The sequence below is a fragment of the Camponotus floridanus genome, unplaced genomic scaffold, assembly GCF_003227725.1.
Source record: "Camponotus floridanus strain SB8 unplaced genomic scaffold, Cflo_v7.5 scaffold22, whole genome shotgun sequence".
Classification (NCBI taxonomy): Eukaryota; Metazoa; Arthropoda; class Insecta; order Hymenoptera; family Formicidae; genus Camponotus; species Camponotus floridanus.
Genome location: NW_020229348.1, coordinates 2140911 through 2168468, shown reverse-complemented (window position 1 = coordinate 2168468; position 27558 = coordinate 2140911). Strand labels below are relative to the sequence as shown.

At 36.7% G+C, this 27558-nt stretch overlaps 1 protein-coding gene and 1 long non-coding RNA gene across 5 annotated transcripts in view; one reads left to right on the top strand and one right to left on the bottom strand.

Annotated features, from left to right (window-relative positions):
• Nucleotides 1-22058, top strand: part of LOC112637913 — a 68788-nt gene extending 46730 nt beyond the window's left edge. The window contains exon 3 of the long non-coding RNA XR_003122830.1: nt 21221-22058. This is a non-coding gene — a long non-coding RNA (uncharacterized LOC112637913). The remainder of the gene's footprint in view (nt 1-21220) is intronic.
• Nucleotides 1-27558, bottom strand: part of LOC105250904 (nephrin) — a 227387-nt gene that overhangs the window by 41974 nt on the left and 157855 nt on the right. For all 4 annotated transcript variants that reach the window (XM_011257266.2, XM_011257267.2, XM_011257268.2 and 1 more), the window contains one exon: nt 91-223. In XM_011257266.2, coding sequence (XP_011255568.1) covers nt 91-223 — 133 coding nt within the window. The remainder of the gene's footprint in view (nt 1-90; nt 224-27558) is intronic.

Below are 27558 nucleotides of genomic sequence, written 5' to 3'. Positions count from 1 at the left end.
GCTTGAAAAGCGAGAACGATATTGCACGCGATCAACATAAGAATGAATTTGCGCGCGCGCGCAAGAGAGAGAGAGATGGAGAGAATTTACCTGTATATCGGTGTATCCGCTTCCTCCTTGTACCAAATAACTAGGTGCAGCTTGTCCCCGGAGAGCGGCGGTTTCACGTCGCACGGTAGCGCAGCAGATTCTCCTACCACTGCTTCCGCATTTGTCATTGTCACTGTAATGACAAAGTCGGGTCGAGAGTCAGACCAAGATCATATAACTGGAAAAACGTGGTCGGAATACACGCGATCCGACGTGAACGCGCGCGGCTAATCTGCTGCGTATTAATAACTAGATACCGCGCCCGGTGGTGATTTCGCTCCCGGTGTATATTTCGGTCGGCTTGAGATTTAATCCACGTCGACGATGCTACCCGCGTATTCTCGAGTTCACGAGATCATTCGTGCGCGATTTCCTTCTAAGCCGCGGGATCTCCTCCTTCGAAAGGTATCCCCGATATTTTACCGGGGATTGTATCTCCCGCTCGCGAGTCACAGGGGAACGCGTGACTCCTGGAAGTGAACATCTCTTTTCGTTTCAAATAGGCGTATACCTGTAGAACGTATAAAGATATCAGAGAAATATTTTTCCTTGTTTTTCTCATAGATTTTTCAATACTAAAGCATCCCTTTGAATTTTTTTTAATCCATTCGCAAAAACACTTTTTTCCGCAATAAAAATAATATAAACTACTTTGCTGAATGTATATATTCGTTTCCGACCAGAGTTATTTAATTTTTATTGTGAAAATATATACAGGAAAAAACAAGTTTTTGTAAATTAATTTTTCCAAAAGTTAATTAATTTTTCAAAAAGCGATTTTTTTTCGGGGAATAATAAATAATTACACTGTTATTGTATAAATGCATGTCTGAACTTGTAAATGATATTTTGTGTAAACGATATTTTCTGATACAATACAGTGAAAATATAATTTAGATTGTAAAAAAAATTTAATTTGTTTAGATCTTGAAAATGTTTTACTTTTGAAGATGGAAAAGAATATACAATTTCAACTTTTGTGCGTACCTTTTACAAATATATATTAATTTGAAATGAAAGAATTTTCTTCCTGAGACTTTTTTCTTCTTACTGTAAACAGTGGGTCAAGATGCGAAGAATTCAGGATTCGTAAACTCCGAGAGAAGAATTTACTAAAGAAAGAAAAGTCTGGGAATTGGACTGTGACTTAATCACGGAACTCGGTTCACATTTTGAAGATTACTTTGATTTCTAAAGTTTTAATCGTTAGAACATTTCAGAGAATTTTGATAACAAGAGAAAAATACATAATAATGACGTTTCGTGACAATTTCAACCAAAAATGCTGAACGAATTTATACTTTTTTTTACTTAACTTTTATGATTTTTAATATAATTTTAAAATAAAAAAATGATAATTAGAGAAATATAATAGCTATCGTGTGTTTTCATTTAATAATCACAATATTGGTGAACATATCGATCGAACAAAAAACCGCGTGACTTCTGTTCCATAATAGCAAATCATGATATAACAATTTCCACGGAAATGCAAAACGCGTTCGAGGATTGAGAAAGATGACGTAATTAAGATCATTAATCAAATGTAATTATACCAATTAATCATGATATTTTAATAGCAAAGTTAGTTTGAGACGTGATCTGAATATATAATTTTAACCAATAATTAAATTCAAGAGAGCAGAGATATCATGCTCGATATGGCAGATTCGCGCTTGGTGATCTGCGAAGTGGCATTTCATTGTTAGCATTGTATAATTTAATTATTTGTAATATGGAACTCGAGTTCTTTAAAATTGATGAATCTTGAAAAGAGCAACCTCTTTCGCGAGATACAAATACGATAACGTAAGGCAGAAGGAACGTTATTTGAAGTCGCATTTTGATTGAATGACCCAATCTTTTTCGCACATGCATATATTTTCTATGATATTTTTTTGCTTTTTAAACAAATCAAAAATTCAAAAACACATTCTCCACCGTTTTTTCTCGAGTACAATGTGAATATCGCTGAAATTCTGGCGAAAATGTTTAATGATCCGTTGAGTCGAATGGGCGGGCGCCCAGTAGCTCTCATATAATAGTGACCATGGCATCTGGTTATAATTAATGCACGATCAATTAATTTCGTCCCTTGTTTTACGCCGTCAACGACAAATTTACCGGATCATCGTTGCGCGGCCAACGAATTTATACGCGTTTTATCGCGCGCCTATAAAGCCGAGTGCACGCGAATCTATTTTGCGAGCTTCCGTAATTGGTGGCCGATATGACGCGGACGAAATCGCGGCGATAATTGGCGATCACGAGTCTCGTCGGGCGCGAGGTATAATCGGCACAATCGCGCGTTGAAATATATCACGGTCAGCGGAGGGTTTCTTCCGAAAATGACATATGTGTGCGCGTGAAGTTTATACATGGCGATTTGTGTTTTCGCTACGCTATTCGTTAGCGCTAAATGATGCCCCTATTTGCTCTTCGGCTTTATTTATCGAACACGGAGAATGCATTAAACGTGTGTACATCGGAATAAGTATAAAATAATCACATTAATAATCGAGTCGCTGTCTCGTCCTATTTTTCATTCCGTTCGACTTGAATCATGCTTCGCGAAAAGAAAACACGCAAAAGATAGAGCGAAAGAACTTAGCAAACACATCTCTTTATCATTAGATTGCGATGTCAAAGTAAAACGAAGTGTATTAAAATATAATACGATATCTTGAAAAGTAGCAGCAAATAAATTTTATCTTTACTTCGGGGAAACGAATGGAGGAGACAAACTTCGAAGGGGAGAGACAAGAGTTCGTATATGTAAAACAGACAACTAATAAATAATTTCCGCTCGTTCTCAAAAATATACGGTCAATGTGCCAAGTAAGGTTTCTCTCTCGCTTGGAGAGTATTCTGTATCTTTATTTTTTTAAATCCGTGATATATTCGGAGCGACGTTTCGAAGCAACTACATCGGCGGGCTATTTATTGCAAACGCTCGCCCAAGCTCGCCAGGGATCGCGATCTCCATTTTAAATGTAATCCCGCAAAAGTATACGGCCGCGGCCGCGCGGTATCGATAATGGTAACTGTAATCAAACCGGAGGACGAAATTGGGTTCATCAATTTTGAGGACGGTTGTATTTTAATAGAATCGATGCCGCGCGGCTATCACTCGGCGCGCTTGCGACGTTTTCGACGCCGGACATTTTTTAAATTGAATTTTTATTCCTTTTTCCCTCCCGCGTGTGGCTTCGATCGCGACACGCGATCACATTTGAATACATAATTGGCAGGTTTTTTTTTTGTCCCGCTCGTCCACGTTTAATTCTCTCTTTTCCGTTTTATGTCTTACCATTACGTATTTCCTTCCGATTCGTCGGCCAATAAAATGCGATTTAATTCCGACGTATAAAACAAGAAGGAACGACACGCGGATATAAAACTGCGATGGGAAACATTAATGAAAATGTCGATATGGATATATGCTCGTAGCATCTCGTTGCACCTATTATTTATTTACATTTCTCTTTGTGCGACTATCGATTACTGGATATAGGAATGTGCCCCGGTCTCTGTACTTTTGGAATAAATAACATATAAACTATTGCTTTGAAAAATTTATTCTCGTTGTTTATCGAATACTTTACTTCGTATTTTCGACAATCGAGGATTGTTGATGGAAATGATTTAAAAAAATGAGAAAAGTTTGAAAATATATAAAATATAAAATTATTCTTGCTTAGTTGATTCTACATAATTATAAAATTAATTAAGCAAGAATAATTTTATATTTTATATTCATAACAAAATTATTCAATGAAAAATATGATAAAGTGGCAGAAGGAAGCGAAGAATATATTTGAATAGAACAATTTGATGCGTTTAATGATAACACAATATTTCCATATAATTTTTGCAAATTTAAATGATTTAGAAAAGAACGCAAATTCTAAGAGAACGTGCTTGGCATATGTAATTTTTCATTTAGAAATATAATATATCTCGTTAGAGAAAAATTTATTAACAATCGCGCAAGGGTTACTTGACGATCATAAAATTATTATATTTTATAATATATTTATTTTATATTACTATTATATTTTATAACTTTCAAAATATTTGACTTTTCAAGAGTGAGAACATTTAATCAAAGTAAAGCTTTTAAACACGATACGGCGATATGTAGCGTGTATTGGGAAAATAAGAATCGCAAAATTACTATCCTTCTTCTATAGAAATGCAAAACGAGATTTTGCGGAATATATACCGAGAATTATTACAAAATGTTCTACCTCGTCGCGTATTTTCCGCGACACGCGGTTTCAAATTGGAGTACGATCCCTTTCCGCACATACACATGTACGTACGCACATATACGTATATACTTGGCGAGCAGGGCTTCGCTCTTTCCGAATGCGGCAACGCGACACGATGCGATGCGACGCGATGCCCGTGCAACTTGCAGGCAGCGGCTTTTACCGCGCTGCAAACAACCATTTTCATTTAGCTTTTCCGCAGCGCTAAGTGAATTTTACCGGACGCGCCTTTCTTCCGTTCTCTCTTTCGTTCGAGCTCGCGAGTCTCGTTATTAAGTCCGGTCGAGAATCTAATCTGCTCCCTGCTCCTAGAATACGCTCAGGTCGATTTGGTACGTTCGAGAAAAAAAAAAAAAAGGAAAAACATACGTGGATCGTCGTAGTCGCGCAATTTCGAAGGAAAAATGCCGAAAGCGGGAAAATATTTTTCATCGCAATAATATAGAGCGCATCCGTTCACGTGTTATTTAGCACGGTATAGGGTATGTATATTTGGCGAAGAGTGGGCTACAAGTACGCGTGTAGATGAATGCGTTGTAAATGCCCGAGTGTATGTACTCGATGGTTTTGTGTGCTCTGGTAAAGCAAGTTTAACATCGCCATGAGCGGTGTTTGACCGAAAATGCGTGTTTCTGATTTTCGTGAAATTCTATTTAAATGTAGACATTTTCGTTCGTCAAATATTCCGATCATTCGATCATCGATACTTTGCCGGACGCGAGATGAAATAATCTCCTCATGTGTGACATTGATTGACACAATCTTCTCCTATTCGCGAAATACCTTTAAATCGAATCTCTTGTAATTAATTAAAAGTGAGATAAAGTAACGTTTCGTTATCTATTTCCTAAATCTGGAATTTAATTTGTCTTAAAAAGCGTTTGGAAATTTGATTAAAATTATCGCAATAATTATTCTCTTCTTAGACTTCTCTTCTTCCTATGACGATTTTTTTTCTTCATCCAATCGTTATTACCAGCGCGATATATTTATAACTACATTATCTTTTATCGTGGATAGCGTCGTTTGCCGCTTGGCTTCGAAGCCAAAAAGTGCCTTTTCGCTATCGCGAGAGCGAGTCGTTGCACAACTCAAATTGCACGTCAATTACATAGAATGCAGCGCATCTCGAATCACTCGGCTTGATAAAGGGAGCGAGGAGTAACTGCTGATATACCAGACGTTTCATCTCTCGCGTGAAATAATCGTCTCATTGTCTCCCACGTCCGATTGTGTCTCGGCGTATTCTCCTTTTCAGATGCACGCATATGGTGCATCGGAAAATGAAAAAAAAAAAAGTTCGTCGGGCTCAATCAACCTCCCCCTGAAAGTTCCTTCGTTACGCGTGCAGCGAGCATATGCCATATGTCATTAACCAACGACATTCATCACTCCAGGTGTGTCTCGTTTCGTTGATGCACCGTGCATCGCACTCTGCGGGGGTCGCCCTACGACTTCATTATCCATTTAACGCCGTCTTTTCTCCTCGTGGAATTCTCGCCGCGCATTTAACGTTTACCTCTCTCGATTCCCCTGTTTTACAGTTAGGTAACGTAACGTGGGGAATAAAACACGATTACATTTACAGATGAGAGACGCAGCGATGGGATTACATGTGTCAAAACAGAAATCTACGGCATAAACCCTCGTATTGTTCGTATCTTGTTGTTAGAAACAAATTACACTTCTTCGCTTTAAAGACTAATTTGCATTTACCTCCGCTTTCATATCGCGTTACAACCAAATCCAACACAATTCTAAGGTAAATTTCGTTCGTTCGCGAAATTAAAATTTCTTGAAAAAAATAGTAAAATTGATTTATGCATAAATAATCACGGAATAATCTTACGTCATGTAAATTTGTGTCCCTTTTTAGGATGTAACTGTGAATAAAATTGAAAATCGCAAAATCGTATTCGTATGTTGCTTCACGTACAAGAGAACTAGAATGAAATACAGTGCGCGAGAGACCGGGAGTTCATATATATATATGTATTCTGTATACGTTAACGAAAGGATTAAGGTGTCGGGGAACACTTTGTGTACACCGAGAGTCACCTATGGTTAACGCAATACGAACGTGACACAGACACCGCTATTCGCCCTTCTCAGTACATATATACATATATACATACGTTATCCAGGAGAACCTGCACGTTGATTATTGCCGACGCAAGCAGACATACGCACACGTTGCGTGCACAACCTCTTAGTCACTGTCGAGTTCTCCAGACACAGCTGGAGGAACAGCGGAGTTGCCGGCGAGAGATAGGCAGTACGAGGGAGAAATGAATTCATATTTACGGAAGAGTCATATGCATATACGATTCGCTTAAGATACAGCTCGCGAGATATTCCGTTCCGTCGTGAATTATTTCGGCGAGTCAAATATTCGCGATTAATCAATTTGTCTGTAATCATTTTCGGTGTCTCCGTCTTTTTATCATACGTTTATACTTTCAGCGACCGACTCGGATCCCTCCGAAAATAATGAGCCGCGTTATTCGTCTCTGCATCGTGTCTGTCTCTTGAGACTACCATCATTTTAATCCAGAAGAATGCGCAGAGAAAATATCTTGGAAAATATATATAACGGCGATGACGTGACTTCTTTACTGAACTCGAACGTTTTCTAAAATTTGATCGAACGCTATCTTGGTCACAGAATTTTTAGCATCGGATATTTCAATACCATATCGGCAAACTTTGAATTAATGTAAATATCCTTGATTTTATAGGACAAATTTATATAAAAGATAGCAACCGAAAAAAAATTCAAGCAGAAAGAGAGAGTGTGAGAGAGATATATACATATCATTAAAAGAAATTAAAATAAAAAATAAATTTAAAGTGTAAAAAAATCCGGTATAATTTAATCAGTTAGTAGAAAAAAAGATAGAAGTAATTAAAAAAAATTACAAATTTAGAAACTGAAGTAGCAAACTAAAGTAAATAATTATTTTTTTCTCTCCTCTCAAACTTCTTCCATTTCGAGTACAAGAGGTATGTATTACATTTCGAGCGCATGTGTATAATTAATACGCAAACGAGGATCCCTCCTTATCAGAACACTACGCACGACTCGCTCTTAATTAATATCAAGGTCGTTTCCGGAGGAAATAATGACGAAGGGCTTTTAATCCGGTTGCGGTCTCTATCAGCGGCGCAATATCATACACTGACAACTAAGGATTACGCGTTGAACTATCGGTTGCTTTTCCTGAGAATTTCATCGTTAAGTGAAAAAGACTTTCCACAGAGCACATCGAAAAGAGTTATATAGATGATTCGATGCGATTAATGAATTGCGACAATATTATCTTTTTGTGCGCAGAGCTCAAGAATGATTTTATATCGCTTCTATTTCCAATATCACAGACGCTGAACTTATTCTTTCTTGTCTTTCGAATCAATAGACAAATTATTACACGATAATCTTCATTTAATGCTACTTTTTTCTCTTTTGAAATAAATACCATTCAACGCGTTCCTGATTTTATTCTAATGAAAAATATGATATTAATAAATTGAGAAGGGAAAAGAATACTTTGTACTTGCACATAAATTAATATATTACGGAATATTATGAAATAACGGATTTTAATTGTCAGTAGCTGTTTTCTTGTTTCAAAAAAGAATAGCTTTACGTAAAACTTTTGAGGGGATATAATATATCAAGCGAGGCGATAATGTCGCGAGACCAAGTCGTAATTTTTTTTTATTTTTTTGAACTTTTATTTATGGCATTCAAGTTTCTTTTTTCATGTACTTGACATGTACTTTCTTTTTTAAAAAGATTACAGTTTAGTTGATAAAAAAGATATAAAAATACGCGTATTATAAATGATGCGCGTAAAAATTCCACACGAAGTAAGTCCTGACACTGTCAGTTGTTTGGAACTTCTTGCTGTATCGTTAATAATAAATTTTAATTATTAGCTGCTTCACTTTTCGCGGCAATAAACCGATACTCGATATGACCCGTCTACTTAGTTTTACTACGCGTTTAACATAATTTACAACATAATTAATATGCGAAATAAGGCGTAAATATATTTATACAGTTATGAAAACATAATATTATTAACTATATCTTATACAATTTATTATATATAAATATTCATAGAAGTTAATTCTCTTCGATATACATCTTTTAAGAAGCAAGAGAATCAATCAAATGTTATATGATCGGTATAATCGAATAATTTCTCATTATTCTCTTACACATACAGATCGCAGATTTCATGTCAACAGCAAAACTATAAGATTTATCAAACTTTATTTAGTTTAACTTTGATAAACCGGTTATACTCGATGAAGAGTTGAAACGTTATATCAGCATCGCGAGTGGTGTCTCTCGCAGAACGAGACGATCGAAGTACGTAAAGAGGCTTAGATTCAGAACGACGAAATCATAGCTACGTTTGCAAATGCCACACAACTACTCTCTCTCTCTCTCTCTCTCTCTCCTCTCTTTCTCTCTCGTGTGAAAACGCGAGCGCGAAATGGAACGGCGACTGACGTTCTGCTGAAATATTATCCTCGTAAAAGAGACAACGCGCCGCCCCATCACTCCAGGGTAATCCGGGAATGTCTTGTGTATTTCGGCGCGACGACGGCATCGGCGACTAGATAAATGGCGTCGCCTAACAGGGTCAGTTCGAGATATTCTAGGACCCCTGGATGAGAGAGATTTTAGCGTTCCCGCATATAAATCTACGGTAGATTATGAATTTGACAAGTCCGTATATTGCGCAAAGTTTGCAAAGGATACAGATGAACTTGCTTGTTCAAACATTAATATTTCGACCCCTTATTGCGAAAAGTTTTTAGAAATTCACAGTGCGTTGGCTTTCCCGATATACAATAACTTTCAGAGTCCGAAATAAATATATTTGAATCGGATATTTTTTTCGAATCATTCATTATATGGAATACACATAATTTGTAATATCTATCGAAATGATTCGTATCACAATTTTCATCTTTCAAAGTAATCAGGATACGAAATACTGTTGACTGAGAAGTTACCGAAAAAAATATAAGATATAAATTTTTATATATAAGATCTCACATTCTCTCTCTCCATGACTATATAATGTCTGTTGATTGATAATAAATGTTGAAAATAATGTAAGCATAAAAAGTAATAAACTAAGAAATATCTTGAATCATTTTTCCGTCAAGAGTGTTTCATTTTTCCAAAGCTAAAAAAAGATATGAGTATTAAAATATCATAATGTATATAATTTTTACGCATTTCTAAAATTAACATACAATATATTATAAATTCCTATTAAATATACTAAATATATTGAATATAATAAATAATAATATAATAAATAATAGAAACTATCTTGCAATTGAGAGAGACATTAAGATTATGAAATATATTATTAGTATACTTTTGATTGGAATGTGTGCATGGCCCAGAGATCTCTGATGTTTCGGGTCCTACATAATGGCGGACGCGGATTTGCGTGCGTATACTGGCTCGTTATTCAATACACGACGGAGAAATAGGTACCCTGCACGATATAATTATGTGGGTCCCTTTTTGTGAAACGGCCACGTGCACATTTTTCAACGCGAAGGGGAACAAAATCACACTTATGGTGTATGTTTACCGCGTTTCCTCTTCTCTTCCCTTTCCCCCCATTTTTATTGTTGTGGAATTTTTCTATGCAGATCTTTTTATTCGATTTTAATATCACCTTCGATCTTAAATTCGACCTAATCTTTAATCTTGAATGGCATCATGCAATTAGTTCATTTGCAGTTAATAGCTTGATTTGTTTGTTCGTTCAGTTTACGTTTTTCGAATTTATATTCAATCATACAATTCATTTCAAAATACGATTATTTGGCAATAGTCGAGAAAATAATATTCTAAATATATTGAGTAGTAAAAAAGAAAGAAACAATCTTTCAAATCTATATAGATTATCTCAAGGTAAACTTCTTTATAAATTTATATAATCAAGAATTAAGAATAGTTTCTCTAGATACAACATTAAAAATGTTATACAACATTAAAAACGGAGGATTACATTAATAAATAAAATGTTAAAAAAAAATGAATGAGAAATAAATGCACGCGAATGAGAAATAAATGAATGAAACGAAAAGACGATGCAACGAGGCAGTAGCAGCGGTGAAAGACTGAAATCGCAAGAGCTGGATCATTGCTGGAAGAAGCAGACGGCATCAAAGACGCGCGCGAGACAGACCAAACCAGTTGTTATACGCTCCTCGAGGAACATTCGAATTCCTCCGTGAAAAGATGAGCCCGCAGTGTTAACGAGGATTCGTGCGTGGAAATGCCTCTGGGAAAGAGAAAGGAGAAGAGGACGGAGCCATACATCTCTGCCGTTCGCTCGCGCGATGCAGACGGAAGGGAGAAAGAAAGGGGTGAGTAAGAACAGTGAGAATCGCGGGGCGCGAGTTGTTCCTTGTGAAGCACTCATGATTCCCCCCTGTCCCCCCCTGTTCCCCTCACCCTACTCGCTCCATCTCGCTTTCCTTCTTTCATCTGTCTCGCGCGCCGAGTGCTCGGGAAGCTGATCCCAATTAAAGCGAGTAGATATGCTACCGCGGTGGCTCGAGGAGAGGCTGAGAAGAGGAGACGAACGAGGAATTCACGGTTGCGGCGACGAGAAGGGAGGGCGAGACAGGGGCGAAATGGGGAAAGAGAAAGACGCGCCGCGGTAATACGCGCCGGATGCGATCTCTCCCGGAAGCGGAGGCTCGGTTATGGCCGATGAGGGGTTAGATCGGTCTCGCGATAAATTGAGGAGGGACCCCCGGGCCGCCACCCGCGCTCGGAATTGATCCTTCCAAGAGCGGAATCTCGAGTGCTTCCTTCGAAGCCCGGCCGTTTGTTTGCTTACCCACACGTGCCGGTGGTGGAATCGATTGTGTGTTCCGAGAGAGTGTTCCGATCTTCGCGAGATCTCGTTCAATCGATTCGCCCGAGGAAAACGCCCCTTTCTTCCCTTTCGGCTTTAGTCGAGGTCGATCAATCGTGATGCGCGTCGATCGACACGCGGGTCGTTTCCGAGAGATCGCTGCTTAATTTATGTGAATGGTCGAGCCCTTCGTACGTTTTGAATATGATGGCAACGATGGGCAAATGGGATATTTATGCAGGTTACGTCAAAAGCCTCACAAATATCCTTCCTGCCGCCGACTCTGCGTGATAAACCTTAAATCGATATCTCCTTTGCATAGGTTTTACACAGAGTTATGTCTGTGCGCGTTGCGAGTGTATAAAATATTCAAGGTATCCTTATAATTAAGCGTTAAAATTAAGTGGCCGCCCATTGTTACTTTTTTATACATCGTCCATAAAACACGAGATAATTATGTTAATGGACATTAAAAGAAATACGCGCGAAAAATTTTTATACAAATTTTAATAATTCGACGATATATATTTTCCCTGTAAAAGAGATTAACTCGAATCTAGGTAAGGCGCAGCAGAGCGGATACCATTTTACCGCTTCGGTTAATGAAAAAATATAAAAAAAGGATCCGCTACGTTTTTTCATCTACGCGATTTTTTTCCAAAAACACGAATGTATACCTTGCATCGAAGCAGCTGCGACTCGCATTCAACTACCGTTACAATATGTCCGACAACGTCGTTGTTCACAGTGCGATTTATCTGCAGATGTACGCGAGAATGGCGCGCGGATAAAAATTTCCGAATGATTCTCCGCTATCGCTCTCTTATTTAAGAAGCAACCAGCAGAGTCGTGGATAAAGAAGAGGGAGAGCACAAAGGAGGAGAACCGACGAGAAGAGACAATCGCACGAGGGGGAGTGGATTTACCGTACCTCTCTTGACAATAGTGACAAAGCGGATGTGTTGCGCGATAGAAGGGGAGGATAGAGAGGGAGGAAAAAAAGAGCGGAGAGAGAGAGAGAGAAAGGGGAAGGGAAAATGCGCGGCACGCGCGATAGCGATGGAACGATATGCGAGGGAGTCATACATTAATTACTCGGATGTTATATGCATGTTGATGGGATACATATGTATGAGCTCTCGTAAGTTGCGCCGGGAGAGAATACACGAGTATCGAGACCCCGTCCTCTCTTCTCGAACAAGCGCGTCGCCCTTGCATTGTCTTGGCGCCGCGTCTGGTCTGGGGATGCGCAGTCGGAAAATTGCGCCCGTGATGCATTAAATTAAAATCCCCAAACGCGTGGGACGAAACGACGAGATTGTCGCGGGCATTCGCGCGGATAAACGCGCGCCCTGTATCCGGAAATTTGCGGAAATTCTACGAGATGTGCGCTCGAAAACCTCTAACGTTCGTCTAATCTTTAAACAGAACGATTGAACCGAAATGTTGGCAATGTGCAAATGTTATTCCTTTCAGATCAAAATTTTCGTATTGCTATTTTACTTGGGAAATAATAATAGAGAAAATAAAAATGTAACGTGACAGATGTGTAAACGCGAAATTATCCGAAAAATTTATACAATCTTACAAATTCATAATTAAATTTCTGTTGTAAGAAATCAAGAAAATTAAAAATTTGGATAAAATGAAGAATGTATTTAAATATAATAAACAAAATTATTATATTTAAATTTAATTAAATAATTATTATATAATTAAATTTAATATATTAAATTTATTTTATTTAAACGTAAATTTTAATATATTGAAAATTATAGTTTCTAGCATCAAGAGCGTTGATTTAAAAAACGTATATTCGTGTTTTGCGCAAAAAATTTTCATAAAGTGGCAATCGTGTAAGCCGAAATGAGAATTTATAGTGAAAATTGTCAACGAACCTTCTTTCAACAGAAAATACATCAATTTTCACACAGTTTATCGTGAGCGAAATCAAAACCGCAGAAAAAGCAAGTGTCTTGAATTTTTCATCGACTCCGCTGTTTACCGACGGGATTAACCGGATGAAATTTATAAATTTTCATGCGCCGATTATCTTGGAATTAAACTCGGCTGCCGCCACAGTGCACTCTGAATTTTTCATCGGCTTGGTGCAAAACGTTGCCCTCTTCATCCGAGCTCATTGTTTGAGGATTAACGAACTCTGATCGAGCTCGCTCCACGATAAATCGCTGCCACTAACGCGACTCGAAATATAGCCGATCATAATTGAACTGACAATCTTGCTCATTCACGTGAAATGACGTTTCATTATAATAAAAACAAATTTATGAAAGACATTCACAATTTAATGTTTTGCGAGCTGTCGATATCTTAATATGAATAAAATTTATATATTGACGATAAAATTTAAAATCAACTGCTGGATTAAGTTAAGGGAAAATTGTGTTTCAAAATTAAAGGTAAATCACTGATCATCTCACTTGCGTACAGAAGCGAATGAGAGAGGAAATTAGACTGCATTTGTTCAGCGAAAATACACGACAAATGTGACTTCAAAGTAGGACCCGTCGCGACTTGTTAACGCGATCTCGACAATGCGATCGTAACTTATACACGTCCGGATGAATTCGCGATTGGATTCTCTCCGAGATTCGCCTTTATTTACAACGGTACGTGACTACATTCCCGATTGCGGTAAATGCGCGAAAACTGCTTTTGTCAGCCGCCGATACAGTTTGCGCGACTTCATTCCGGTACAAATAATTGTGTAGCCTCAGGAAATCCAAGATACAGCTCAATGATTCTCTTGTCGAATATTATTTTCCTACATTGCATCGAATCAACTACACTGATGATCGTAAAATGCCTCGAAAGAAATCCAAACATTTACATTAAATAATTATATAATTTTATATTTGCGCTGATTATTAAATAGTTGTAATATTTTTACATTGTTTTCTATAACTTTATGTGTATGTGTGCGTATGTGTTGTGTGTCTGATTGCATTATACAATGAGTATTATTATTATTCCACGAAAGAACAGAGTTGTATTGCTTCCCATTTCCTCTCTATATAATAATAATAGATTTACCATATTAATAACAGTTAATTAGTTTAACTGTGTGTAATTGTAATTCAAAGTGAGTCGAATTTAAATGTTCTAATAATCTTCTCTTCTAACAATTAATCTTGTCTTTATATGTATATGTAAAGAGAAGATTAATTATTAGAATATTTAAATTTGGCTCACTTTGTACCATAATTGTAGCAGTTAAACTAATTAATTATTAACAATATGTTAAATCTATATATATATATATATATATATATATATATATATATATATATATTCACGGATTATGAAAGATAACTCCATTTTTTATTCGACATTCCGCTGTTACATCTTCTGTAAAGTTGCACAAACGTTTCTCGTAATTATCTATGAATTTTTCTTCTATTCGCGAACGCGGAATTCCGGTAGCTGGATCGTACTTATTATAAGTTAACTGGATATAACGATAAAGTATACGAGAAAGTATATTTAATTCATTAAACTCTTAAGGAAGTCGGATCTCCGGTGGATAATTTATCAAACTCCATTCACATTGGCGCAGCTTTTTCTCGCTAAAGACATTGAAGCAACCTGAATTGGAAGTTAAATACATTCCATGCAATCTCTAATAATGAAATAATCTTATCAACTGGATTGTCGCAGTACGATATTCTTGATCGCGATGTATTTAATTTTGTCTGAAAGGAGGAGAAAAGAGCACAGACTAAGATATATAATGGAGATATTTAAATTTTAGATGAGAAGACGAAATATATACGTAATCTAAGAGAACCGATGTCATACAAAAGTCGATGAGAAACGCTACGATGATTTTCTTTATGAGACTGTCGATTTAAATGAACCGATTCGAAAAATGATCACGTTCGAAAAGGAATTACGAAGAAATATTAATTCAAATCGCATCGATCGTAATCATGAGTCGACAGCAACTTTCTACGCAAATAATTTTTTTCATATCAGCCTACAATTTTCGATTATTTGATACACTTCTACGTAAATCCTTCTTTCATATAAACAGTCAAAATATCAATCTATTCAACTGTATGACAGTTTGTTTACAATTTTGACACTTTTAAATAAAGTTTCTGCGTTTCCGCTTTGTTTTCGAGAGCGAAAATTGATTTGAATTTTTCCAGTGGCGCGATGGAATGAAGCTCGTCTAATTTAATTGAAGCAATTAGGAAGTGGTAGTCAAAGTTGTCCACTCGGCAGCCGCGACTCTCTTCACCCGCGACAAGCACCGTTGTTCGAAGAGAAGAAGGCGCGCTATTCGTCTTTCGCTTGTTCTTTCCTTCTGCGCGCCGGTTGATGGAATGCATAATTAATTTTTCAAGTCGGGTGTCAAGCACGGTACTTTTCGCGAAATCACCGCGATAAGAGTAAGTGGATTTACCACGAGTGTTGAGAAGACATTATGGCTTGTTCAATTTCACGTAAATTTACCCGAGGGCTTTTCGTGTCTACACAAAATGCGAAACTTTTGATTACTTATAAATTAACAGTCGAAACTGTTATTCGCGAGAGTGAATATAATTTTAAGTCTTGATTATTATGTAGGAGAATTTTAGTCGGAAAGATAAAATGCATGTTTTTTACGCAACAAGAAAGAAAAAATAATATGTGTGAAATATATTTAATTAATATTTATATGAATCCACATTTAAGCGCACACGATGACTTTATTCATTGGAAAATAATTCGAGGTTTAATTGCTTCATTTCGAGCCGTGCTACGCAACTTTGGTAATTTCGCGTTGCCTCTTCTTGCCGTTTGTTCGCACTTCATTTTGCGAAATTACATGGTAAAGCTTCTCGCACATTTCCGGAAAGTAAATGGAAACTTGATGCTGTTGGCGTCGACTTGACTGTCCACCAAGCATTCACCTCTATTTTATTTCTTAATTTTCAAAGTTTTCTCCGAGAATGAAAAAATTTATTTACACAATTTTGAGAAAAGAATTTACCAAGCGCGCGCATTACGTAACTGTTTAATTATTTGTAAAATATTACATTTGTGTAATTTAATTCTTCGTCTCAGATCTCTAAGAATTTCGCTGAAATTACGTATGTTCTGAAAAAAATATGTCCAGAATCTTTTTTCCGACAAAGACACGAAAGTTCTTTCGTATAGAACGTCGATCTTGGAATGAAAAATTCCACGTTTCAAAAAGAGCAGTTGCGCCAAAAGACAAGGAGACAATTGCGGTTTCCCGACGACCGTAATTAACGCGCGCTTCTCAAAGTCTATCAGTAAGAACAGTTGCAATCGTTGTCAAGAAGCAGTCGCTCCAACGGCAGAGAACAGTGAGTAGCAATTAAACGCGGCTGTGGCGAAATAAGCCGCGGCATCGATTATTGGTCATCATTTGAATCGAGACGCGGCGCATAAAGGAAAGAAAAAAAAAGGAAACAGGAAAAATTCATTATGCATTCGGAGCAGCGAGAACAGTGCAAAAACATAGGAAAACGTGGAAGAGAGAAAGAAAGAAAGAAAGAGAGAGGGGGAGGGGGGAGAAAAAAGAAAAGCAGAATGCATTGAAAGAGAAGGGGAGGCCCCTAGGATCCACTTGTGCTCGTTGCTCGATGAAAAGTGCTATTCGCTAAGAAAGAATGAAAGGAGGAGATGAGAATGAAAAAAAAAAGAATCAAAGAACGGGATGAGAAAAAGGACGGCCACGACAGGGGATGAGGAGGACTCTGAGAGTCTTTTCTGCGCGGCTATCTACAGGGTGACCGCCGAATAAAGCTTGAAAGATTTTCGAGGATTATGAGATGGACGTTGATTCTAAGCTGAACTTAACTCTGAGATAAGACGAGATAAATTGTAGTTAATTGCCGACATTGCCGTGAGGAACTTTACGCGATAACGTAATTGATAATAACATGATAACTCCGGAACTTTAAAATCGATATAAACGAGCGCGAACGATTGTATTGTACAAATTTTGTATATACTTATCTAAACTAGTAGCGTATTCGCGATTAACTTAAAATCGAAGAAAAATTCTACTGAGCAAACAAATTCTACAGAGGCCATAAACTGCTATCGAATTACAAAAGCAATCGAGTTAATTATGTTTACGTACATTTATTACAAAATTGAAATAATTTTATGCTCTACAAATAAATTATAAAATTTTTATAATTAATACGTCTAATCATTCAAGATTAATTAATTGAAGTCCAAATAATGATTTCAATTTAAAATTTGATATTTGACACGCAAAACGCGCAGCTTCGAATAAAATTAATTCGCGAGAAATAAATTTTGATATCCCATTCTCTATCTAGATAAACACCAGAATTTTTGAATATAATTTAGATTGTTAGTGGGACATTGTTTAAACGATCTCTTCGACCAGGCCGATTAAATCTTTTAATTAAACAGTGTAAATTTTGCGCGCATAGCCTACTTTGCGAGAGCGTAGTTAAAATTGGGGAAGATTGAATCTCGCGATTAATTAACCGATAACTTCATCGCTTAACCCATCAGATATAGATAATGAAGCTGCAATTATAATAAATAATTTAATTTTCGATAAATAAATTACGCATTGGTAGCCTCCTTAACGATAACTGGACGAATTAATCCTAGCTCGATTAATTAATCGAGTTCAGACGAAACCGCCCGTATTTGCCACGGTAATTTCTTAGGAGCTTAAGCCACCCCGTAGACGTCCCGGTGAATGAGACTCGGGAAACCGTAAGAGCGACCGAATGTCGATGAGGAAGGGAGATGGGGGAGCGCGGGGGGAAGGGTTAGGAGATCAGTTGGAGCGCGTAAACAAGGGCTCATCAATCATCAGAGTGCAAGGAAACGAGAGCCCATTACGGACGAAGCTCCATAAGGAGAAATCTCGGATATTTTCTGTCTCACTCACTATATTTCTGTTCATCTCTTATTTCTCTCTCTCTCTCTCTCTCTCCTTTCCTCACTTAATCGATATATATCTGTCCGTGCATAAATCTCGGCGTTTCGAGCGTGACAGCCGAACTTGTTCAAATATGTCGCGCCCTCGTCGGAAAAGGGAAAAGAGGATGATGCACGATCCTTGCGAGATGTATTATCCGCGCGAGGGATTAAGAACTGCCCGAATCGATCGCTCGCCTGTCGTCGGGACGACGATGAAGATGGACACGCGAGCGTTGACGGGATAAACGAGGATGGAGGATAAATATGGAAAGATAAATCTATCTGGTATTCTCGCGAGGAAAAGTGGGAGAATAAATTTGAAAAGATAGAAGGTCCATCTTAAAACGACTAAAATGATTACATTATGGAGATTTTCGTTTAAATTAAGAAGATAAAGATTGTAAATTCTGTATTGAAATATATATTGGAACATCTGTTTGAGGATGATCAAAGACTTTTTATCCAATTAAAATCTCTTTTTCACGACGAAATATCTTATGTACAGTGTCGCGAAAAGAAAGTTTGCAAATCTTTATAATTTATTTTTAAGTAAAAATCTCTTTTGAATTTTCTACTTAAAATTAATAGAAAGAAATGTAGTTCTATTGTGTATTCATCTCTGGAATTTTTTGATGCAAAAGTTTTTCTGTCATTGATTACACGAAGATTATTGAATATTTTCTTGACATTTTCTAAAAAAATTGACTCCAAATTGATCAAAGAATTTTTTCGTTACAATCTGATCTATTTCTTTAGGAACATAATAATAGAAAATTTTAAAAGATTAATACATATAAATATTTTGTATAGTATATCTTACACGTACATAAATGTATTTATATAAAAATCGAAACCTCAGATTTCTAGATTTCAGATATCGTCTATTCATGAATTTTCTAAAATTCGAAATTTATTTTACAAATAAATTGTATCTAAATGAAATTTAATATTTGACAGCTAATTAAAAAATATTTAAAACTGAATTTATATTTATGCTATCTCACAGAATCTGTAAATTAAATGTGGCTTTGGAACAAATCTTAAAAATTAAATATTATCCAATAAATTCTAATCCTTTCTCATTCGATACACAGATGCAAAGATTTAAAGATATTGACGTTTATTTACGTAAACTCGATTGATTCGCTATTTCTACTTATCTTCTGGCATTTCGTGTCGTTTCAAAGCAACGCGACATGCAATACGTCGTTGCAATACCGTTGGAAAATCGGGTCATTTCGTGCTTAGCTCGAAGAAGTCGCGCATTCTTGGCCTCCGGGAGGTCCTCGACCTTCCCCTTTACGTAGAAACACAAGGAGAATTTTATTTAGTGTCTGGCACAACTAAACTCCCAAAGAGGAAGTACCTTTGTGCTGGACTTCAGCCGCTGGCTTTAGCTCCGGATTCTCAAAGTACGATATTCCAGTAAACGTTTCCCGTCTATCGAGGACACGACTCCTCCGTTTCGTCGTCGATGTCAAATTAAGCCTTTGCTCGTTTATCGCGTGGTTCGATTCGAAAAGAATTTTTCAATATCTTAAAGATTGGCTACCTAATTTCATGCGTGTCCCGTAATCATAATCTTTAATTGGAATTTTTAAAACATACAATGCCGTTTATATTTCGCAAGTATAAAGTTTGCTAGATAAAAAGAGACATTTATATAAATTGTGCGAATAAATTAATTGTGAAAAAAAACGCAGGTTTAAATAAAACATATTTTTCGCGATATGTACACGCATGGCACAGTTAATCATCGGCCATTTTTCATTATTGAAAATAATATTACATATATACGTTTACAGCATAATCCCTCTCGTATTGCATTGAAACGCTGATATGCATCCAATTATATAGCATTAAGATTTATTTTATAATATTATGAAGACTGAAAGCGCAGATTAAACAGTTGGTCCGATTCGATTGAGTTTCGCGTGGCAAATTGAAGGAAAATGCAATAATTACGACGGGAATGAAATGCCCAATTTGATACTATTGTGTTGTTTACGCGAACACGAAAAGTACAAATCAACGTAACAAATAACGACTAACAAGTTTATACAACTCGTTGAAAAACGGATTGAATAACAATTTATTCATATACATTTGTGCTTATACGTTACGCGTAACGAAATGCGCTCGTTTGATTGATTGGTTGTAGATAAATTATGGCTTCCTCCTTCTCTCCACGCTGTGAAAATTGATCAACATCCGACGACATACGTGCGCGCGCGCACACACATACACATACACGGTGAACGAGAAATTTGAAATACCGTTCGATCTTTTTTTTCACCATTACGGAGCAATCAGCGCGCAAAGTACCTTCATGCCAGAAACTTGCTCGATAACTCTTCAGACATCAAAGAAATTTTCCTCGCTCGACTTTGACGGAATTGTCGCGCAAGTGCCTGCGCATCTTACGCGATCGATGAAATGACAGTGGTGATTAAATTATAATAATTCGTATCGAAAGATACTTTTTTTTTTGATAATTTATAATGCTTTATAAAAATATTTATTTTTAAGAGGTTTCTCGCGGACTTTTATAATTTTGTCTCACATCAGTTATCAAATTTTTCTTTTAAAATATTTAATTACGATTAAATGCCCTTCAAGATATTATAAGTACACATTTTTAATAGTAATATTTGAAGAAGAAAAGTTCCTTATATTCCAATATTATAAATAATTATTTAAATATTTAAAAAAATAAGCATTCGATCAAAGTGGATAAAAAACTTGGAGGAAATAATTGAAAAAGAGACGAAAAAAATGTAAAAGAATACTATAATGTGTATAAAATTAATAACAAGTATATATACTATTATATTATCTGTAAACGTTAAAACTCATGCTCACGTATTGCTGAACAATAAAATGCTTCCAAGTACATTTATTATCGATCTACTGAATCTACTCTATCGAGATAGAGACAAACTACCTGTTATAAAGTGCTCGAGCCAGAGACGTGACCGAAATTTAAAACCTGGATTTCAGACCGCAAGCGCGACACAGAGCGACATATTTCTTCGCCGATTAACTGATCGACGGTGCAATTAATTGGCCAGTCAGCAAATAATTTCATTGCACCCGCCTCTGCGGTCCTGTGGAAACCTATCGAGAGGACCATCGGGGACTGGCGGGGATGCAGTACCCCAGTGGAACCAGACCTATGCATTATGCGCTGCCTTGGTTGCGGTATCTGCCGTCGATCGTCGATAGATCGACGGCGGCTGTAACGAGCTCGAGGCGATAAGGCACATCAGGGAATTCCAGCGTGCCAACGATTCTTGTATATCGTCGTAAAGCCATCTAATTTTTACTCCGATATACTATTTCGCAAAAAAATATGACATTTTATCATCGAATATGGTAAATCTTTAAAAAACCGTAAAATATACATGTATGTTAATACAATCATATGTTTCAACCCTCGTTGGAAAAAGAGTTTAAAAAAAGAATTAAATTAATACAATCGTTATTTTAAAATTCAGCGCTATAATATTTATCATTCGCGTACCATTATAAATTTGACGTTTATGCGTTGCTATAATTTATCAAAACGCGTGTTTCGCGAAATTTGTTCGATCAATTCGACTCGTGCAAACAACCGACAAATTGAATTACATTTTTGAATATTTGAATCTGCGGATATTTATCTTTAGCTTATATTAATTCAGTTTGTTATAAAGTCAAATAGTAAAATTGCTCTGAGATATTATTTGTACGCAACGGAAATAGCACTGTTACGGAGTTGAATTTAGATGTGACATTTTCGAATACGACCGGATGAATTGTAGTGATTTTTCACGTTGTTTTCCCGTCGCAATAAAGTGCTGTGTTTATTTATTGTATTTTATAAAAGCTAATATAGAAAAATTCTTGTCGAGGGAAAATTATGTGTAATTTTTTATTAAATGTTTGTTTAAAATGAACGAGTAAAAAATTTTAACTTTTACAATAATTATTTATTTAAATATTAATTATCTTGGACATTGCTTTATATAAATATATAAATATACAAAATTTGGATATATATTTTACAAATTAATATTGTACTATAATTCTGTACATCATATTAGAATATATGTCCCGAATGTAATTGTAAACGTTAAATTATTTTTTATTTTAATCTTGAGGTACTAAACTAAAAATGATATCAGAGATGAATTAATAAGAAAATCTGCATTATTCTCATAAATTGCTTTATGTTCGAAATCTTTATTTACTTTTGTAATTATAAATATTTAAAAAAATTGAAGATTCAAGCGTTAATATGAAAAAATTGAATATTCAAGCGTTAATAAGAACGTTACGTATATAATATTTTATGGATCCATTTTTTTCAAAGTGAGAATGGACTAAGACAGATATAAGAAATATTGATATAAAAAATATATTTCATCATATAATTTAATAATTTAAAATATTTTTACAAATTCCAGTTCAAAAATATATTTATTGTTAGTAGTGTATTAGCCAATCTTTAACCTTCGCACGGAACTTTAACAAGGTAAATACTGATCTTATCCATGCGCTATGGAAGGAAGTATGGAAAAGAAGTGGAGAGAGAAGAAAAAAGACGGCGCTCATGCGTTTACTACGACGACGGCTCGAAATTGGCACTTTCGGCGAACACTTAACACCCCTTTCTACCGCTCCCTTTTATCCCCACGTACCCCTTTCGCGCGTGCACAAAGGCACAACGATCTGGCCGCATATGCGTTTCGGTACCTCCGGCGTGTTTCCAGCCCTTTCTCAACCCTTTTCACGACCGGCTCTAGGTGCAAAGAGTTTACTATAGCCTATATCTGTCCTATATCTCTTTGGACTAAATTTATAAAAAAGTGTTGAGACATTAGAAAAAATATATATAGAAAACTTTGTACGTAATGTCATAATTTAAGGCTATCTCAACTGAATAGCTACAAGTCTAAAATACAATTTTAAAATATAGTTTTTTTTCGCGTACATTTGTTATAAAAATGACTTTTTCACACATGTAGATACTAATATCGATGTTTGCAATTATTCATAATGCTGATAAATTGTTTAAAAAGTTCTCAAAATAAAAAGCTTACATAATAAAAGCTTCTCTCGAACAATGTCACGAAATGAATTTGTGCTATTTTATATTTCATGGTTTCAACTAATGTTCTCGAATATTACTATTTAAAATACATAATAATACACGCGCACGTATGGCATTATATAAATCTAATATTATTTCTACTTTTATCAAAAAACTGTTCAGAATTATATCATTGCATATCAAAAATTAAAATAAATTAAAGTGAATTAAAATGAATTGTTATTAAAAATCCCAACGGATCCTGCGACTTAAAGTAACATTGTATATCACGATAAAATAAATGGAGCATATATTTGATATTAATTATATCACTTATGATATTATTAGCCACGTGTGTGCACACAGAGAGAAGCTTCTGTAAAATAAAAATAGAGAGATATTGATTATTTAGAGGTAGCTAAAATAATTATCCGGAAAATTTTGAAAACTCTTGCGCGAACTAGTTTAATATAATCTAAGTATTATTCTTATTGTATAAGTTTTTCTGTTTTTTTTTCTCTCACTCTTGTTTATTTTAGTTACTTTGCTCCTCCCACGCTTACGACAACTTTTGTAAAACGAAGGATCTAATATAATGAGTAGTCGCACAAAAAACTGTAATATTTCTGTAAAGTTGCCCTTTTTTGCCAAACTCTTCTCTCTTTTCCTGGGAGAATTATTTTGATTTAGTGTATCATAGTGAAAATATAAAAATAAATATTTATAATAGAGGGAAAAAAGTATATATACGTATATACATGTATAATGAATGAATTCTTGTGATTATCGCGGGCGGATTTTTGACGAACCAGCAGCCGCTACTCTGTCGTCGACACTCGAGCATCGCCAGCCCTCCTGTACGGCATCAACCCCTCCTCTTCCGGGCAACGCGGCCCAAAATGAAAAGCCCTCAACGCGCTTTCCGGCCGAGTCCAGGTGTTGCTTCACCAATCGACAATAGCCTCTCGCTCGCGTTGTAGATCAAAATGCGCTGCCGGTTGCGCACTCATTCGCGGTAGACAGCCAAAGCCACCCTCGGAACTCGAGAGGGTGGTCATATCGGGGGCTGAATGAGGGAAGCAGGGGGGACGGGGGGTGAGTAGCGGGGACGCAAAACGCTTGTCCCCCTAGTTCTGTTACTCTCTGTTGACGTGGACGCCGCTCGTTGACGCGAACGTCAATTGGGGGTCGACGGGCAGCGTGACGGGTGTTTGCGAAACGAGGTGCCTCAGTGGAATAGGAACGGGAGCCGAGAGGGGGGAGGGGCAGAGGGGCGGAGTAGATCCGGATTGAAAGAGCCGGTGAAATTTTGGTCGACGAATGGTCGCGATCTTGCGACGAGAAAATAATTAGTGGCGACAATTAGGCACCCTTCATCGTATCTTATGTACGAACGGCGATAATACGGAATTAAAGTTCATTCTCTCACCTCTTCAGATTTGTGGCTCGATCGAGCGATGAACTTTTCATTTCAACAAATTTCCAAGGTTTAAAAAAAGACATCCCACTATTTCCAACACTCCCTTTTAATTATATTTGCACGCTAATCGCACATGATAATGAATTATCAACAAATTTCTCAAATGCCACTAATCGAATATCGCCCTGTATAAATAACTCATTTTCTCAAATCGAAGTAAACTTCCTTGATGTCGAAATTAAATTTTGTTTGCTGCACGCGAGAGACTCGTACTATCGTAATACTCGGGGATGGAGAATTAACACACAGGTTGTAATCCCATTACACCCCTATTAGATCCAATAAACTATCGCGAGCCTATTAATGACTACAATGTTTCCGTGTAGCAACGGTTCTCGCGCGCTCTAATCATTAAAACAAATTATCCGCCTCTATAATCTCGCGTAACTGCGATCGTTAGCGATGATACACGGACGATCATTGCCGCCATTTAATTTTCCCATCGATTATACCTCGCGCGCGACAGGCAAAACGCCCGGCACCGACGACGCGTCGTCGCGTCGCGTCGCGTCGCGGTTACGACGCCTTCTCTATCGATGAAATTAGCGCCGAGGCAGCAGTTTTCGCTCCTTAAGCGATTAATTAATCGCCGGTCGGGCGTGATCGAACCGGAGGTCAAAGGTGGCAGGGCCGGGCGCTTCCCCCGAGGCGGGCGTTTGTAACAATGGGCAACTAACTCGGTGCGCGCGCGAGCGCACCCCAGGATGAAATTATTTGGTCGATGCGCAATTATTGAGAGGCGCTTTATAACGCGGGCTCCGCTTGTACGCCGCGAGCGTCAAACGCTACGCAAGCTACGTCGTGAACAAAGACGAGGGGAGGTGGGATATTGCGTACGCGCGAACCCGGCAAATTGTTGCCGAGCACGTTACACGTCGTTGTCCTGTGACCGAATTCGCAATCCGCGCAACCCGGTGCATGTCGATTCGTCGGATGCGTTCTTAATTGAAGCGACGTCGCGCGAGGTGAACGAGCTGCCGTTTGACTCACGGCCTCTTAAGGTAAGGAACGTCGTGGAACATCGTCGAAGAGGGAGCTTACGAGGAGAGAGAATATATTCGGGTCTCATGAATGATTAACACGGCGAGTTGCACACTGCTATCTCCCACACACGCCGCTCCAATCCGATGTAATCCCGATAGGTAGCTTCCGCGGCTGTGCGCGGCTTTTCGTTACCGCATAGTTACGGAAAAATAAATCGTACAGCAATTTCCGGGAGCGAGGGAACACAAAAAAATAGTGTTCTTGATTTTGTCGTTGTGGAAATATGAAATTATATCGAGTGTAAATGCATTTTTATATTGTGCGTTCGATTGACATTTCCATAATCGCAAGTTCGAATTATCGGTCATTTTCATCTCGAATTTAAAGATCTCGAGAAAAAGAAAAATTGCTGAATAATGAGCTGATAAAACGAGATTAATAAAAAAAAGATTTTTAAATTTATATAATTTAAATATACATAAATTTTATTTATTCATAGATAGATTTATATTAGAAGTAAACTCCAACAAAAATATAAACAAATATAAAAATATAAAAATGTAAAATTTATAAAAAGTTTTATTTAGACAAAATTTATATTTGAAGTATATTATCTCTTCAATTTGACTTTACAATTGACGTGTTGGAAAATATTATTTTTCAGTATTCTTATCGTGTCGAAAAATGAATAGAATTTCACCGACGCTGTGTTTGCTGAAGTTAACAAAAAAGGATGACAAAGCATCGAAATCTCGGTCGTAGTTGTATTATTGAGAATGAAGAGTTTTCCTCTCGCTAAAATTATTTACGCTTTCGGAAAAAGTGCCGCATCATCGTCTAATCATTTTCCATTCGTATATAACGAGAGAGATGAATAGAAATGAATTTTACATTACCACAATTGTATTTCTGGTACGTCATCGTTAGCAGTATAGAAATTTAGAACAATTTTTAAATCCGCAAAAGAACATCGATTTCTTTTATTAAACACGTATTCAATAAAACTCATCTCACCTATTATTTTTATATAACTATAATATAACGATACTTAATATTTGAATAATTGGAATCGTTTTCCTAGAATCTCATCTTGTAGTAATTTATCGTATATATTGCATTAACGTTAATTCGATGCGACGCTGCTAGTATTGTAAAGATTGAGGTTTTAGAAAACTAGAAAGGACGAGAAAAGTAAAAAAGAAGTAAACTAGAAAAGAAGTCCTCGAGGACTTTACATAGATTTAACGCAGACAATGCGACGCTCATGTATTTGTTACATACTCCTGGGAACGTTCCTTGTTTTATAGCATTCGGAGCGGGGCGCAAGTAGTCTATGAAGTAAAATCGTAATTCTTAAGGAAATTTGCATGCAAAAGCTGCGGCTTGCGGGAACAGAAAGAGGAAGGAAAGAGAATAACTGCATTACCGTGATACGTACGTACACAAACGTTCCGGCAAAACTGTCAGCATATATCGCTCGAAATATTCGCTTGCTTGTGTAAAAAATAATGTTAATTGGCTTTAATATCGTTTTACATGTTTACGGAAAATCGCGAATACGTAATTTTAATCGCATAATAGATGTGAAGTAGTTAATTAACTAGTTTCTCGTTTAGCAGCTACACTTAGATAGCTATCTGTACCATTTAACGGAAATTGGCGGAAACTCGTAAGAAAAGTTAATCTGATCGCATTTTTAGAGGAAGACTTAATTCAGTCTCATTATTTACAGGAAAAAAATATACATATGCGTAGCAGAATTTTATTTCAATATTCTCGTGTTTTTTTATTCGATAAAAA